The following is a 17,500-nucleotide window of genomic DNA, read 5'->3' on the forward strand; positions in this document are numbered from 1 at the left end:
TGAACTGAAGGAATATATGGAGCTCACCGTCCTCACGTCGATGTAAATAGACTACATTTGAGAAGGGAAAAGGGAGAAGCAGTGGACTGCGTGAAAACTGAGCAAGAATATATGTTGAGATTTATGTCATAAAGTGAAGAGAAGTTATTGGTGGCAGCACGTAAGAAAGGGACATTGAAAAAGGGGGAAGGAGAAAGGGACAAATTCGAGAAGGAGAAGCATGCGGAAGTAATCAACAGAGAAAACAAACTATTTCACAAAAATAGATAAGGAAATAGGCAAATAGTGCAGGTGATAATGATAATGATGATATTATTGATAATAATGATAATAATAATAATAATAATGATAATTATTGTAACTATTATTATTATTATTATTATTATTATTATTATTATTATTATTATAACGATAATAATAATAGTAAATAATAGTAGTAATGATAATAATAATTGATGATAATGATAATAATAATGATAATAATAATGATAATGATAATGTTAATGATAATAAATAGTGATAATGATAAAAAATAGCAATAAAATGATAACAAAAAATAATGATAAAAATAATAAAATGACAACAATAATGATACTAACAATGACGGCAATGATAGTGATAAGGAGAGTAATCAAAACATCAATGATAAAAGCATCAGTCCTAATAATGAAATCCAGCAGCCCGACTTCAAGGGAAACCGAGCCCGTCTCTCCCGTCCTCCGTGAAAAATCCCGAGAACCGCCGTCCAGCAGAGGAACCGACTGAGTCCCGAGAAGATGTTGAGTAGACGATTTTGTCGTTTTTATCCGAGTCTCAGTCGCTGTTACAAAGGACAGAGAGATTACCACAATGACACGGCGAACATCGTCGGTTCGGAACCAGACAGGTCGTCGTCGGAATATAAGGTTGGTGGTTATTTGTGGTTAATTTTGAGGCAGCGTTTTATCAGCAGCCGACGTTCAAGGGTTCCGAGATAGGGTATTTTTTCTCTTCGTTTTTAATTTATTTTTTTGTTTTCTGTTTGTGTGTCTGGTTTGTCTCTATGCCCTTAAGATCTGCGTGTGTGCTTTTGTTTGTGTTGGTTTGTCTTTATGGGTTAGAAGTAATTCGTTTGCTGGAAATAGAAATAGTTTTGCGTTTTTGTTGTCTGGAATTCCCCTCGGGCACCTTATCATGGTAAAATGCTTATTTTTATTAAAGATACGTTATAATCAGAAGCGAAGTGTATTGCAAAGATTGGAATGACTTATTTATTATGATATATATCAACTGACACCTATTTTAAAGCTTAATATGAATTACTTTGACTAGATTTTCATGTAGTTTGGCTGACAGCCAGCATTGATTTCAGAATGTATATTCAGACCTGTTTCTCAACTAGCTATTTACAATTTCAGTTGATTTTTTTTTTTTTTTTTTTTTTTTTTGTCCTATTTAGTTATGATGTAAAACTGGGGACAATCTGTAGTTGGAGTAATAGAACCTTTATGAAATTAATGGGTAATGAAACTTTCATGAAATGATAAAAATACAAATCAAGACAAAGTTCTTCTATGGCAATATTTATGCATATGCCTCCCAAAGGTGCTATCTGTAAAAGGACAAAGAAGATCACCCATTTTTATCTAAGTTGTTCAACATGTTTACACTGCGTGGATAAATACTACACTGACCTAATAACTCATTACTGCGATATGCCAAGTACGCCATATATTTCTATGTGCTTTTCAAAATTATTTTTGTGGTAATTATCTGTGTCTACTTTTCCATATTTATGCATTTAATATATTCTTTTAATGTTTTTATGCTTCCTTAACGTATTTTAAGATTTATTTATAAAGGCACTTACAGTAATCATCTGCGCGAGTTTTCCCGACTGGGATTTTTTGGCAGCTCTGTGAGACTCCATTCCCTGACAAGTGCCAGCGATTTAATGTTTTGTTTTCAGTGTTGCATTCATTCTGGTTCACTCTTCAGATAGATACTAGGATAAAAGCTGAAGGGCAGAAGTATCATATCACCAATAAATTCTAGTACAGTTACAATTCACAGTATGGTGCTGAATTAGGTATCTTTATTTATTTATACCTTAATTTTATGTAGTGAATGTGGATGCATGGTGAGGAAGTGGCCGAGATTGACGAACATCCTTAATACTTTCTATGGGACTGAGAGTCTCACCTTGTTCTGACTTCTGATATCCGTCAGTCCAGTTTGTGACGTATTTAATGCCCAGCTGTAAGATCTTTTTTACCATCTGAAGTTGTCTGTATCTACACAAATTAAGGGATTTTTTTTTTTTTATGCTTGTGTGTGTGTGTGTGTGTGTGTGTGTGTGTGTGTGTGTGTGTGTGTGTGTGTGTGTGTGTGTGTGTGTGTGTGTGTGTGTGTGTGTGTGTGTGTGTGCTGTGTGCTGTGTGCTGTGTGCTGTGTGCTGTGTGTGTGCGTGTTATTATTGATATTTTAGATTAATATTCAGTTTTTATTCATTGTACAACATTATCTATAATGATTTGAACAGTTAATAAATTGTCCCTTCTGTAGCTAAGATTAGTGTTGATGGCAGATTCATTTTATTTTCATTAAGTTCAGTAACACACCATGAATTAGGCAATACCATGATACTGAGTAAAATGGAATTTCCCAAACTAGAATGTGATGCATAGTTGAAACTCTGATGTGAGACTCTTTATCCTCTAGGAAAATGAGACCCGGATGACAGCTCTGGTGGACGAACTCCGAGGACGTATCCACCACATTTCACTTGGTGGCGGGGAAAAGGCCATCCAGAGGCACAAGAGCAAAGGTGAGCAAGTGTGGAAGGGAAGATTTAAGAAACTGAATATTATTACTTGTATGTGTTTGGAGTCATAGATTTTTTAAGTATTTTTTTTTTCGTGGGTCAGTATATATATGTATATGTATATATGTTTATGTATATGTATATGTACACATACATATGTATACATATATATACATAGTATACACATATATACGCATGTATATACATGTATATACATGTATATATATACATAAATATACATATACATATACATATACATACACATACACATATACATATACATTATACATATATACATATATACATGTATAGTTCTATATTTATTTGTATTTATATTTCCTGTGCTCATACCATTAAACATGACTGTCGCACCTCAGGGAAGCTTTTGGTGCGAGAAAGGATCGGCAACTTGATTGACCCTGGGACCCCATTTCTGGAGCTGTCACAGTTGGCTGGATATCAGTTGTATGGCAAAGAGGATGTACCAGCTGGAGGCATCATTACTGGTATCGGCAAAGTATCAGGGTGAGTCTAGGGTTGGGAGGAATTTTTATTAAGGTCTGTGGCTCCTAGTGTTATTATTGTAATGATTAATATACCAATAAGTGTAACTATTTTTGGTATGTTTTGTGCATTAAATTATGACACAAAGTTGTTTTTATGAAGGTGCACTTGAAAATTAATATTTTTTCTCAGTGGCTTCAATTTTTTTCAGTACTGCACTATTAAGTGTCTTTCACTGCTTAAAGTATTTTATTTTTAAAGGCTTCCCTACCCTTCTCCTCCTTCCCAGGGTTGAGTGCATGATTGTGGGCAATGATGCCACAGTGAAAGGAGGGAGCTACTATCCCATCACAGTCAAGAAGCATCTACGAGCCCAGGAGATTGCACAGGAGAACAACTTGCCATGTGTCTACCTGGTGGACTCTGGTGGTGCAAACCTCCCGCGGCAGGCGGATGTCTTCCCAGACCGCGACCACTTCGGTAAAATCTTCTTCAACCAGGCCAACATGTCTTCCAAAGGGATTTCACAGGTTAGTGTGTTTGCTGCTTGGGAAGACTTCTGGATGTCTTTTTTTTTGTACAGTTTTTGCATAGGTCTTTAATGGTTTTATATTGATGAATGGAAGATTTAGATGGATTTTTAAAAGGTTTTGTGGTTATATATTAAGTAATCATTCTTAAGTAATCATTATGAAATCTAAATACAAAAAGGTAAAGATATAGTATTTCAGTGATATCAGTGATAAAAGCATTAAAAATGATTTACCTCATCAACACAGAGGCATGTCAGTGATTACTACTATTATTAGATGTCAAAGTGGAATTTTCATAGCTGCATAGCTTTTGTCTTATAACTTTAAATTAAAAGGTTAACATAATTTATAGATATACTATAGGTATATACAGATTATAAACAGCAAAATATTGTCAGTGCAGTTGTTTGATGCATGAATTGAAGTGAGCATTAGCCATTCTATAGCCCTCTTTCCCAATTGCAGATTGCTGTTGTTCTTGGGTCTTGCACAGCAGGAGGAGCCTATGTGCCTGCAATGGCTGATGAGTCGATCATCGTGCGTCGGCAGGGAACCATTTTCCTAGGGGGACCTCCTCTTGTCAAGGCAGCCACAGGAGAGGAGATTTCGGCTGAGGACCTTGGAGGAGCGGATCTCCATTGTGGGTGCGTCAAGGAGACAAGGGAGATTGGTGGTTGGAAAACGTGTCTCATGAATATATGTGCACTGAATGTTATCATATATTTGCAGGAATTGTGAGGAATTGAGAATCTAGCTTAATATGCCTTTTAGTGGTTGTTCAAGGTATTCGTGCAGTTTGCCAAATATGGTAATTCATTTATGCACTTTGTCCTCCAGGAAATCAGGGGTGACAGATCACTATGCCTTAGATGACACACACGCCCTACATTTGGCTCGACGGGTTGTGAGGACCCTTAACCGCACCAAAGTACCTCAGGTAAGATACAGATATAGTTCATGGAGCATATTTTTGACAACAAAAAGGTAAAGGGTGTACAAACATGAAGCCACAAAAAGAGAATACTAAGATATAATGTCCTTGTATATTGTTTCTGTGTTTCATTTTGTAAAGTTGATTATTCTTAAAAAGTTACATAGCCTTTTTTTCTTTCTTTCTTTGAATAATTCTAGGAGCATATTTGCTTCCTTTATTGCATAGATTTAATTTCTTTTGTGTATTTTTTTGCAGGAATAAAATGGCTTATTGGAGTATTGAAGTGTTGATAAAATACAGTATTAGCATTGTTGCCATATGCAGGAAAAATAGATTGCTACCAAGAATAGGCATGACCTGGGTTTCAGAACATTTCACCCTTAGATGATGGTATTAGAAATCTCTCAATCTTCCTGATTACAGTGATTTCTGACAGCTATAGGTGTGGCATGGCAGTAACGGGTTAATGATGAATTTTCATGTGAATTCGGAGAAATCTCGAAAGATGTGGTTTCCTCAATCATTAAAATACAATCCTTTTTGATTAAATAAAGATTTATAAATGAGCTTTGTCATTCAGGTTTACTTTTTTTTCAAGTAAACATTTTTCCACTCTCCATCACCTAGTCAGTTACAAAAGTGCCGAACCCCACTTTCAGGTATCTCTGCGTGACGTGAAGGAGCCAATCTTTGACCCCCATGACCTCTATGGCATTGTGGGTGACAACCTCAAGAAGACTTATGATGTGAGGGAGGTCATTGCACGTGTGGTGGATGGATCAGAGTTTGACGAGTTCAAGGTGAGGTTATTAGAGCTGAACTGATGGCGTTGCTGTTATTTATGTTGTACTGTTTATGTAGTTGTTGTATTATGATTGTCTCACATCTTTTTCTGATATTTGTTTATTTATGTGATTGTTTACTTACATGTTCATTCCAGGCTCGCTATGGTGACACACTAATCTGTGGTTTTGCTCGCCTGTATGGGTATCCTGTGGGCATCATTGGCAATAATGGTGTCCTGTTCTCCGAGTCTGCAGTGAAGGGCACTCACTTCATTGAGCTTTGCTGCCAGAGAAAAATACCCCTGATCTTCTTGCAAAACATTACTGGTATGCAAAGTTTGGTGGGAATGGGTGGTTTGCAGTTTTTGTATGTTAGCATAAATATGTTTTTGCTTTCAATGCCTCATGTATTTAAGTACATTTTCATTCATTTACATGACTGAAAATGTACACAATTATTGTTCAGCCTTGAGGCATGATACTTTTCTCAGAAATTTCTCTTAATGATAAATCAGCAAAGATCAGTTCTTTTTATCCTGGATATTTTTCAATGTCTACATGCAAGTGTGCCAGTTTAAGTGTGCATGCTAGTATGTCATATAAGTTCCTCATTCTGACATGTACACATTGTCAAGGCTTCATGGTTGGCCGAGATGCGGAGGCTGGAGGCATCGCTAAAAATGGAGCCAAGATGGTCACAGCTGTGGCCTGCGCAAAGGTCCCCAAATTCACTGTTGTCGTTGGGGGTTCATATGGTGCCGGTAACTATGGCATGTGCGGCAGAGCCTACGGGTGAGTTTAATCATCTATCTAATGTTTCTGTTTTCTCTTGGGTAATTCTAGTTTTATTTTGGGATAAACTGTCTTATATGTGTACTCCTGGGTATATATTTTTCAGTTTGGCACAGATATTAGATTGGTTCTATATTTTCTCATTTGGTTGATTGCAAAATAAGTTTATGATAGTCTTATATATAAGCATGCATATTTTTAAGATTTGAAGTGGATATTAGACACTGATAGATCTTAAAAAATAAAAAAATAACAATGATAACAATAGAAGATATTAGACAAGTTTTCTCTCTGCTCCATAGGCCACGCTTCATGTACATGTGGCCCAACAGCCGCATCAGCGTGATGGGGGGAGAGCAGGCAGCGGGTGTCTTGGCACAGATCACGAGGGAACAGAGACGTCGGGAGGGCAAGGAGGTAGGTCTTCGGTACAGACACTTAGGTGGTATTTGCATTTTGGGTATGTTGTAGGAAAAATGTAAGATGGAAAATATTTTTGTCCTTAGATATACAGTAAACTTTTTGTTACTTTTGTTTATGAAGTGAATTTATCAATTGTTTTTGGCAAAATATACCTTGGAATTGGAATTTTTGGGAGTCCAATGACAAAAAAAAAGACAAGAAAGAAAGAAAGAAAAAATCAAGGAAACAATAAACATTTTTTGATGCATCATCTTGCATGCATATGACTTATTTGTGGTGTGAATAAGGAAGTAAAAATGTCAGTTACACCAAAAAATACTATTAAAACTGAAGGATGTATTTTATTTTGTATTACAGAACTCTACACATTTTATTTTCAATTGTTATCACCCTACATGTTGTACAATCTAATATTGGTGAAAAAAGTCTGCCAGTTAAGAGTAAAAAAAAGAGTGCCTAAAAGCTCTCAAAAGCTTTTTGTTGTTAATTAACCTTCATTTTTTAAAAATTTCAGTGGACTGAGCAAGAGGAACAGGCACTCAAGGCTCCTATTATCAAACGGTTTGAGGCCGAGGGATCTCCATACTTCTCCAGTGCTCGGTAGGTGGTTAATTTTTTTTTTTTTTTTTTTTCATGGTTGAAAAATAAATACTTAAGAAATAATATATATATATATATTTTTTTTTTTCTTTTTTCCCCACTTCTTGTTCTTACTGTTTGAAAGATAATACATAATATATATTTGGAGTAGGAGGAAATGTTTCCTTTCAATGGTTACTTTGTTCTTTTTCTGTAGAAACGTACTTTGTGCTCCTGTGGATATTAATATTTAAAGTACACACATGAAATTGGTGATCATGCCTTAATTAATTTATTGTTTAGAATTTTTAAAAGTTTATAAATCATTAGGGATTTCTTTTTCTTTTTTTTTTTTTTGTAAATAATAATTTGATTTTCTTGTGTTTTTCAGTCTTTGGGATGATGGAGTGATCGATCCTGTGGAAACAAGACACGTTCTAGGCCTGTCCTTGTCTGCCTCTTTGAATGCTCCCATCCCCAAAACGGACTTTGGTGTATTCAGAATGTAAAGAGTCCTAAAGCAACAATGAGTCCTTATAGCAACAATGTTTTGAGATTAGAAATGTGTGACATTTTGTGCTGTTCATTATTCTGAATTAGGATCGAATTGACCTCTTGGGCATTTTCATAAAATGTTTAATTAATCTTGCAAGGTATTGTATCTGGCTAAATTTAATGTACTTATTGTATTTTCAAAGAAAGATGAATACATTATAACAAATGGTAAACATCTCTAATTGTAAGAAAATAAGTTTGTCTTTGGCAGTATCTTAAAATGTTGTAATTTGAACAATCACATTTTCTGGACATAATGAAAATGTGAACATGAGTGTGAAATGTACAGTAAAATATGTTTATGGTTTGGTATGATTAGAATCTAAATAAAATTCATGTTGTCTTCAAGAATGACATATATTTGTTTGTAAGTTATGAGGGTAGAATATATTGTTTTGTGTAGCTGTGATTTTTTTTTAGTTCTATATTTTTTGTATGGAAACAGAGAAAGCATTTTTCAAATGAAGAATTTAATAGTTACTATAAATAACCTATAGATTTAAATTTAAGTAGTGGTCCAAAAGCATGGTGTACAAAAGAGTTTTCCCTTTCTCCCAACAACAGATAAGATACTTCTGTAACATTAAGGTGTTTCATATGTTTTGGTAACAAATTGATGAGACACACTAGAAATACAAAATATATGCATTTCTGATATTTTTTGCACAATGATGTTCACTGCCAGTCAAAATAACAACCATGTGTTTTGAAATTGGTTTCGTTTTTCCACATTCTTTAGCTTTGTAAATGAGTGTCAAAAAAGTTCAGCTAAGCAAGATCTTATTTTATCCCTAGAAAGAAATAAAGATCTATGGTACAAATATTTAGAGTGAATTTGAAAGCAGGTTTGCAAAATAAAAAAAAAAGCCTTAGTGATGAGATATATGAAATCAACAGAGCAACTGATCTAGTCACAGCAATCACTATTGGGAGAAATTTATACTCAAATTTAATAAGAGCAGCTTAAAATGCCTGGATTTTGGATTTGCAAGTTCTTTTGCAGCTCAAAGAAAGTGCTTTCATATATCCTGTTTCTTAATTCATTAGGGGAATGTATAGTATTTTTGTAGATAACTTAGGGTATTGTGTAAATAAATTTTTTTTTGTAAAGTATGGGCTGTATTCTTCCCCCAAAGACCCGATAATCATTTGAAGAATAATTTAATTTCCAGTGAAGGAGATACAGCAAGTTCAGTCACATTTAAAATTAATCTAGGGATTTGAATCCTTTATTATTATATTTTCAATGCTGTAAAATACATGTTTGTAACAGGATTATATAAAAATTTACCTTTATCAAATAAATAATTCTAGGAGGAAACACTGAAAAACATGAAAGAAAGAAGAGAAAAAATACAAATATCAAAAGAGCAGTCTTTTATTATTGCTGTTACTATACAAGATTTGGTGCATTATTAACCTGAGGTTGCCAGGGATGGCATGTTCATACATACCATACCTACTGCAAGTTTAATTTATGTATTGTTTTTACAGATAGATGGCTCTGTAAGTTCCAAGTTGCTAATGAGCAATTACGAGTACTATCTATCTCAAAGAAAAAAAAAAAAGAAAAAAAAAAATCTACAAACCCCAGGAATGGTGAAATAAGGCGAGGTCACAAGGTAGAGGAATTGACTCCTTTGTGCCTAAGCACTTGCAGAGCCATTTATGTGCAGACATTTCTCAAAACAATACTACAGTGAACACATCATTTCCCTGCTTATCTGAATACATTATATGTGAGAACACAGACTGTATTCAGAACTGTGCAACATTATTGCCTCTTTGATTTTTGAGAATACTTTCCTTTAAAGTTTTCCGTAAAGGCCATGTCCTTTTCATATTAGAAATGAGCTTACGACTCTTAGTTACTTTACTTTAATCTCTATATAAACTATTTTCTGTGTACTAAACTCTTCAATTCATCTGCCAGGTAGTTTGTTGAATGAGACAAGTGGGTAAACTATATACATTTATTATTCTGAATTCTTATAAACCTATATACAAGAATGTAAAGTACCGAACCTCTTCTAGTATGGGGGAAAAAAAATAAATACCATAAGATTTAGTGAACAGTACAAGTTGGCAACAACATGAAAAGTCCAAATAACATATAGAATAATAATTTAATAAAAAGTCCAATTTAGTGGTCAAGGTATAAATTTGAAGCCTCTGCCACAAAATGCAGAGGTGGTTGACACTCCTGTTGATAAATATCACACGGACTGGAAGTTTCCTTGCATGTGAAACTACAATTTTTTATCTGATGGATTGATAAGAAATGGGCAGTATGAAAAGGCCTTACAGAAGTCCATCCCCTGACATGCCTCTCCCTATTGGAGTGAAATGAAAGGTGCAGGATGCCAGATAAACATTTATTATTCCTCTTCTTCCCGCGCGGCCTTTGCAGCTTTCCTCTTGGCACGTTCCAGCAGCCGGTGCTCTCTCTCGTGCTCCTTCATTCTCAGTATATAACTGTAAAGATGGGATGGATATTTAACCATTTATTTGCGGTCATTACAAAGGCTTTATCATTATTAATCTTGAGTTTCTTTGTTCTTTCATGTTATAGCCTTTCACTGCAATTAAGACAGCTTTGAGAACATAGGCCAATGTCAGCAACAACCCAAAAATGACAAATTGGTGTTTTTATTTTTGAATGCAAATCAAAGCAAATAAGTCTTCATAGGCCCCAGTCTGCTTATGAGGTCTTAACAACATAACTAAGTTTGAATTGTAAAATAAGTTCATAACAAACAAAAAGACCTCTCATTGAAGCTGTTTTCAAAAGGCTATAAATTAATCACTCAAAATTATTCAATTTTAGTATGAGCTGTCATCATTGGCTCAATAAGTAGGGTAAGGAAGATATAATGTGTCCAGTCCTTATTTCAAGATGAAAGGATTTTCCCCCTCCTTTTTCTTTTATCCCTAATGCTCTGTGTCATCTTTACAGTTCCTTTTAAAGCAATCTACAATTTTCAAATTTTGAGATGCAAGATATTTTTGAATAATGGTAGTGTGATCAGACACACAATAATGAAATACTCTGTGCCAGACAGGGCTAAGAGTAAAAGGACAATCTTTTAGTCTATCAAATAAAGTATGACAGTGAACTGGAAGAAAGAAAATTAACTGATTTATCTGACTGCACAATATATAAACTTAAGTATACTGGTAACTTCGATAATAGGTCTGTGCATAACTGACTAAGCAGCATTTTTTTTTCATTTTGTTCTACATTATTGATAAAGAGTAAAAATGACTAAAATATGCCTTTCATAGATCATAGTAGATTTTTCTTTGAGAACCAGAAGGTGCTAAGAAAAAACCTAAGAGGCAAATGGAATGCAAGTTGTACTTACTCATCATATTGACAATTGAGGTAGTCGTGTTTTTCGTGGGCACACTGGTACGCAAATGGCCACACCTTCTGGCGGCAGGCTTGGTACGTAATGGCTTTGTGAGCACAGTAATCCCTGTTTTTCAAGGGAAGCTTGGCTGACTCCATTTCTTCTTGTGTTGCCACCATCACTGAAAATGACAGCCTCAATTATAGCTTGGGAGGGAAAAAAAGTGTAGTCATATGAGGTGAAACTCTATATAAAAGCAATTTTGCAAACATTTCATACATTTACCGATGAAAGATTTGTTTGCAAATCAGTATCTGAAAGTTCTTGAACATCAATGAAATTTATGTATGTTTCTTTTAAGGCTCATTTCATATATCTAATTACAATATACAAATCTTTTGGATTAAGTGGGGTATACCCTGCAGATCAGGCAGTATGTTATTACACTGGTGCACAAGGTTATTGTACAGAGTAGCACAAATAATCAAAACACAAAAAAAAAAAGTATAATAAAACTATGAGAATACATTACATACTTGGGATTGGAAAAATTGACGCTGATAATTACAAAATAATCATTCTCACAAGCACGTAGCAATACATGGACTGCTTGATAGATTGCAGTAATGAGCTACACACCCACATTTGTTTTGATGGGGACTTAGAAAATGAAGGATTGATCTTCTCTCTTCTCTGTCCAGTATCTCCCTTACTTCCGATTTGCTAACCTCTTGCCACAGAAGAAAAGTGTCTTGGTTTTCGTCAAGGTAACCACTCCCTACACTTTTTTTTTCCTTTTCTTTTTTTTTTTTTTACTGTAATCCTGGTTGTCATACACGGGAACTTCTCCAGAACAATGCCATTGGTTTGTCTGATTTCCCTCCCATACGTCATCTGCTACAATTCTGTCTGACTATTTGGTAAGGGTCCAGTTTCATCAACTTAATGTTAAGTCTTTCGATGCTGGAATAGTACAAATCATGGAGTGTCTTCTTTAAGGTTTTACATCATCTCTACTATCCTTGTTATTAGTGTGCGAAGAAAATAGAAACCAGACCCATATAATGTTCACCCGTAAATCGGTTTCATTTCCAAATATACTCTATTGTAACTCGAATCCCAATGACCTCTTTTCTAAGGAATGTCAATTAAGCGAAATGTCTTAGGATTAACCTACAAAAGAAATTAAGCGTTCCTTGGAATTTTATTATCAAAGAAAATACCCAGAGACGTAAAATTGCCGGTCAAATAACCAATCTGAAACGGCGAATTGGTGGACGAAAACAAAACTACCACCGGCCTTACCCCTCTCTTTCCTGCCTGATGGAAAGCCATAGAGCGGGTCGAAAGTGGGCTCCGCCTTGTAATCGGGCGTAGTACTTCGGTCCCCGATAGCCTGCGCCACCACGTTGCCCATCGCGGCCGAAGGGGGCTGGAATTCGCGTCGAAAATGGGACTTCGGGAGAAACAGCTGAGAGACGGCTGCGGAGCTCCTCTGGCGGCCGCAAGGGGAACTAGGTGTAGGATTCGCTAAGGGATGAAAAACTCTTGTTTTGGTGCTTTATCTCATGACAGTTTATTAGATAGGATTTGTTATGTGTTTTTAAATACAGAAGGTAATTTGCTTTTCATAGTGACATAATCAGGTATTCGGTTAATGAGTTCTGAAAATGATTGCTATTGTCCTTCTGAAACTAACATATTTAGGTGATTTTGAGTATATATTAAATTCAGTAAATTATTTTATATTCTAGGGATAAATTTACTATATTTCAACTTACTTTTGAGTTTTTGATTATTTACGAATTTATTCTGGAAATTCATTGATGCTTAATATAATTACCTATTCGCCATTCATCCCCAAAGATATGCATATAATTCTATAAAAATCTAATAAGAAATAGCTTTCATTCAAAGATACATATCATATGCCAATTATTCTTACTGGGTAATAGAAATTCAAATAAATTTATTTGTGAATGTTTTTCACGCCGAATGTAAACATTATCTTTGTTGTTGTCATGGGCGCAGTCTGCAACAAAGCCAAATTACGATTGTTTTCTCCGCAACCGAAATGAACAATTACGAGATCTTACACCCAATTGGCAGGGGTGCTTATGGGTGGGTTTCATGTAAAGTGACATGGTGTTTGGTAGTATCAAAATAGACTTTTAAAATCTTGATTACCGAGTTTATCACCATATATACAGGTAAAAGCAGGTTATGTTTAAATCTACTAATACAGGACATGGTCAAGGCATATTTTCGCAGTATTAAGATTTACGAGAGCATCAACAGGATAAAAGGAATATGCATATACATATGGAAGCTATAGATTAGGGAGTCGATCGCCTCCATGAGATTTGCATATCCGTTTAATGAAAGAATTAGATGAAAAGGCTATTTGACGCATAAATAATAAGTTGAAGGATGCATTACATTTCTGTCAGTCAAAATAATGGCTAGATTTGGGAATGGGCAAAGTGGGCAGCAACCCAGGGCCTCCTATATATTAGGGAATCCATGTATGGAACGTGATATATATTTGTAAAGTCAGTATATATATATATATATATATATATATATATAATTTGTATTGACAGAAGTTAAACTCCATTTTGATAATTTTATTTTGTAAGAAAACTCTCAGAAAGGGAGCAAATTGAATATTGTTATTGCATATACAAATAAAATTATTAGCCATAGGATTGAAAATTTGGATACATATGTTATTTAGAATAAGTATTGATGAATTTCTAGAATAAGACCACATCAGATTTGATGTCACTGGATTCATATTGATATCAATTAACCAAAATAATAGGTGACAAAATTGACAAATAAGCACAATATGAATGGCTGAAAACTCCATTACCTGGGGCTACTTGCTGAGCCTCTGCCTCATCTGAGTCATGATGTCATACACAAGTTGTATCACTTAGACCTGTTCAGGCTCTATTCAAGTCAGGTCTAAGGGTGGGTGGTTGCCTATTTTCAAAGCATACAAAACAGTCACAGAAATACTATTGCTGTTGTTTCTTAGCACTAATTTGTTTAAGGTTTTGCAGTGTGACTGATGCTGTTCATAGAACATATGGCACTTGAGTTTGGGTAAAATTCTTTAATCTTTAATTACAGAAATGTCTACCTATATCGCCGTCTGTCTGACAACAAACATGTTGTGATTAAGCAGATACCCACTGAGTCTATCACAAATGCAGAATGTGAGGTATGTTTGGCACATGTATTCTTTTACAGACAAACAAACTTAAATGCAATAATATGCATATACATTTTCACACAAATACACACATACATAGATATTGATTTAGACATACATTGACACAGACATACATCGACACAGAGATACATTGACACAGAGATACATTGACAAAGATATACATTGACACAGACATACATTGACACAGACATACATTGACACAGACATACATTGACATAGACATACATTGACACAGACATACATTGACAAAGACATACATTGACACAGACATACATTGACACAGACATACATTGACACAGACATGTTGACACAGACATACATTGTCACAGACATACATTGACACAGACATACATTGACACAGACATACATTGACACAGACATACATTGACACAGACATACATTGACACAGACATACATTGACTCAGACATACATTGACACAGACATACATTGACACAGACATACATTGACACAGACATATGGTGACACAGACATACAATGACACAGATGTACGGTGCTACAGGCATATGGAGACACAAGCATACAGTGGCACAGGCATACATTAACATCTGTTGACAAGGCATGCACACACATACATGTACACATACACACATACATGCAAACATATACGCAAACATACATGCAAACATACACGTACACATACACACACACACACATACATTGTAAAGGGTATTTAAATGACACCTTAAACATATGGTTTTGCAGGAGTAGTGAAACGGACGGTTGGCTTAACCTCTTTTATTGAGAAGTGTAAGCAACACAGATATTAACACAGATACAAGTCTTCGTAAGGCTAAGTGCTAGGACTGAGACTGACCTGGGTCATCCTGAGCCTTAAGTACTGGTGGGGGGCGTGGGGCACGTTGGGGTGCCTGCGGTGAAGCCACGCGTATACTTGCTTCTGTACGCCACGTGGAAGCTATTTATACATACTTATATACATGCACACATACATGTACACATACATGTACACATACATGTACACATACACACATACATGCAAACATACACGCAAACATACATGCAAACATACACGTACACATACACGCACACATACATGCACACATACATGTACACATACATGTACACATACATGTACATATACATGTACACATACATGTACACATACATGTACACATACATGTACACATACATGTACACATACACGTACACATACAAGTACACATACAAGTACACATACACATACACATACACATACACACATACACACAGATGTACTCATAAACATACATGTACATATACACTTACACAAACATGTACACATACATATGCATAAATAAATACACATACATATACACATACACATACACATACACATACACATACACATACACATACTCACCCAAACACACACATGTCACACACTTGCACACAGACACACCCATACACCCACACACCCACACAACCACACAACCACACACCTACACACACACACACACACATGCACAGACACCCACATCCACACCTACCATCACACCTACCCACACACCTACCCACACACCTACCCGCACACACACCTACCCACATACACACACACCTACCCACACACACACACCTACCCACACACACACACCTACCCACACACACACACCTACCCACACACACACACCTACCCACACACACACACCTACCCACACACACCTACCCACACACACACCCCTACCCACACACACACACCTACCCACATACACACACACACCTACCCACACACACACACCTACCCACACACACACACCTACCCACACACACACACCTACCCACACACACACACACACACACACACACACACACACACACACACACACACACACACACACACACACACACACACACACACACACACACATCCTGTAAGGGATGTACAAGTAGCATAGAGAATCACTCATGCTGTTGAATATAATTAATTGATCATTCATTAGTTGCATATATATTATTCAAAATTTTATCTATACATACATTCTTGAGAGCAATAATGACTTTTTTATACTTGCACACCAATAAGCAACTTTTCAACAGGTGACAAAGAATGAGGTGAGAGTGCTTGCGATGTTTCAGCATCCAAATATCATTGAATATTATGACAATTACCTTGACAACAACACTATTATGATTGTCATGGAGTACGCACCTGGGGGCAACCTGTATGACTATCTTCGCTCGAGAGGGGAAGGGAACCTCCTCCCAGAAGAGGTATGTATGGACACTTGCCATTTTGAAAATCAGGAAGTACTTCAAATCTCAAGGACTATTTAATGAAGATTTATATGCTGTTGTAGAGGAACTTTTGCTTTGTGCACAATTTGCCTTTCGTTGAGAATGAATGGTGATTAATGATATATAACTTTCCAGGATGTGTTGAACCTCTTCTGCCAGCTGGTGCTTGGGATGCTACACATTCATGAGAGTAAAATTCTGCATAGAGACATTAAGTCGAACAACATTCTTCTGGACAGATCTCATCGTGTTGTTAAGATTGGTGACTTTGGTATCTCAAAAATCCTGAGTAGGTAAAGCCCACACAAGAATGTAGAGTAGTAGTAGGTTATTGACAAAAGAGGTGAAAGTTGTGAATGGTTAAAATGAGGAGTCTAAAGAGGAGGAGAATGACCACAATTTTATTCTTCAGTAGTTGTCTCTCTTTTCTCTTTTTATACATTTCCAATAAAGATATTTGTATGGAGAATAGGGAAGTTCCACCATTAATTTATACTTTAGAATTGTCCTAGTACTGTAAAATTGTATAAAGAAAATTGCTTATTATTACAGCTTACTGTATGTGTAATGGTACTTAACCAAAAGTAAAGATAAGAGATAGGAAAGTATTGCTAGATATTCCTGTTGGTACTCTTTTAGTGGTAGTCACAGCTTCAGCATTATTTTGTGCAGCCAGTATGACTAGAGATGATAAAAGTAGTTTTGTTTCCATCTTCCTGTAATCAGTACTTTTGGTATATAAAT

General features: G+C 35.7%; 3 protein-coding genes across 4 annotated transcripts in view; 2 read left to right on the top strand and 1 right to left on the bottom strand.

The window, feature by feature from the left end:
* The first annotated feature begins 737 nt into the window (after positions 1–737).
* On the top strand, positions 738–9,021 carry LOC125035996 (methylcrotonoyl-CoA carboxylase beta chain, mitochondrial-like). The gene is made up of 12 exons (XM_047628331.1): positions 738–905; positions 2,701–2,806; positions 3,181–3,328; positions 3,597–3,837; positions 4,306–4,484; positions 4,678–4,777; positions 5,434–5,574; positions 5,715–5,886; positions 6,195–6,351; positions 6,654–6,768; positions 7,289–7,374; positions 7,745–9,021. The coding sequence occupies exons 1-12, from the start codon at positions 777–779 to the stop codon at positions 7,860–7,862; spliced, it is 1,692 nt and encodes a 563-aa protein (XP_047484287.1). The 5' UTR covers positions 738–776; the 3' UTR covers positions 7,863–9,021.
* Positions 9,022–9,867: 846 nt separating this feature from the next.
* Positions 9,868–12,776, bottom strand: LOC125035997 (NADH dehydrogenase [ubiquinone] 1 beta subcomplex subunit 7-like). Its single transcript, XM_047628332.1, has 3 exons — positions 12,567–12,776; positions 11,274–11,442; positions 9,868–10,383 (listed from the first exon to the last, which is right to left on the bottom strand). Exons 1-3 carry the CDS (start codon positions 12,676–12,678, stop codon positions 10,287–10,289), a joined length of 378 nt encoding a protein of 125 aa, XP_047484288.1. The 5' UTR covers positions 12,679–12,776; the 3' UTR covers positions 9,868–10,286.
* A 481-nt stretch (positions 12,777–13,257) lies between these two features.
* LOC125035992 (serine/threonine-protein kinase Nek8-like) overlaps positions 13,258–17,500 on the top strand; it is a 14,068-nt gene continuing 9,825 nt past the window's right edge. Inside the window, exons 1-4 of one of the 2 annotated variants that reach the window (XM_047628321.1) lie at positions 13,258–13,382; positions 14,400–14,490; positions 16,559–16,732; positions 16,892–17,049. In XM_047628321.1, the coding sequence (XP_047484277.1) occupies positions 13,336–13,382; positions 14,400–14,490; positions 16,559–16,732; positions 16,892–17,049 (470 nt within the window). In that variant the 5' untranslated portion in view covers positions 13,258–13,335. Of the gene's footprint in view, positions 13,383–13,435; positions 13,472–14,399; positions 14,491–16,558; positions 16,733–16,891; positions 17,050–17,500 lie in introns of those variants that run through there. The other variant, XM_047628322.1, reaches the window with a different exon arrangement.

Source organism: Penaeus chinensis, chromosome 20 (assembly GCF_019202785.1).
Source record: "Penaeus chinensis breed Huanghai No. 1 chromosome 20, ASM1920278v2, whole genome shotgun sequence".
In the NCBI taxonomy this organism is placed as follows: Eukaryota; Metazoa; Arthropoda; class Malacostraca; order Decapoda; family Penaeidae; genus Penaeus; species Penaeus chinensis.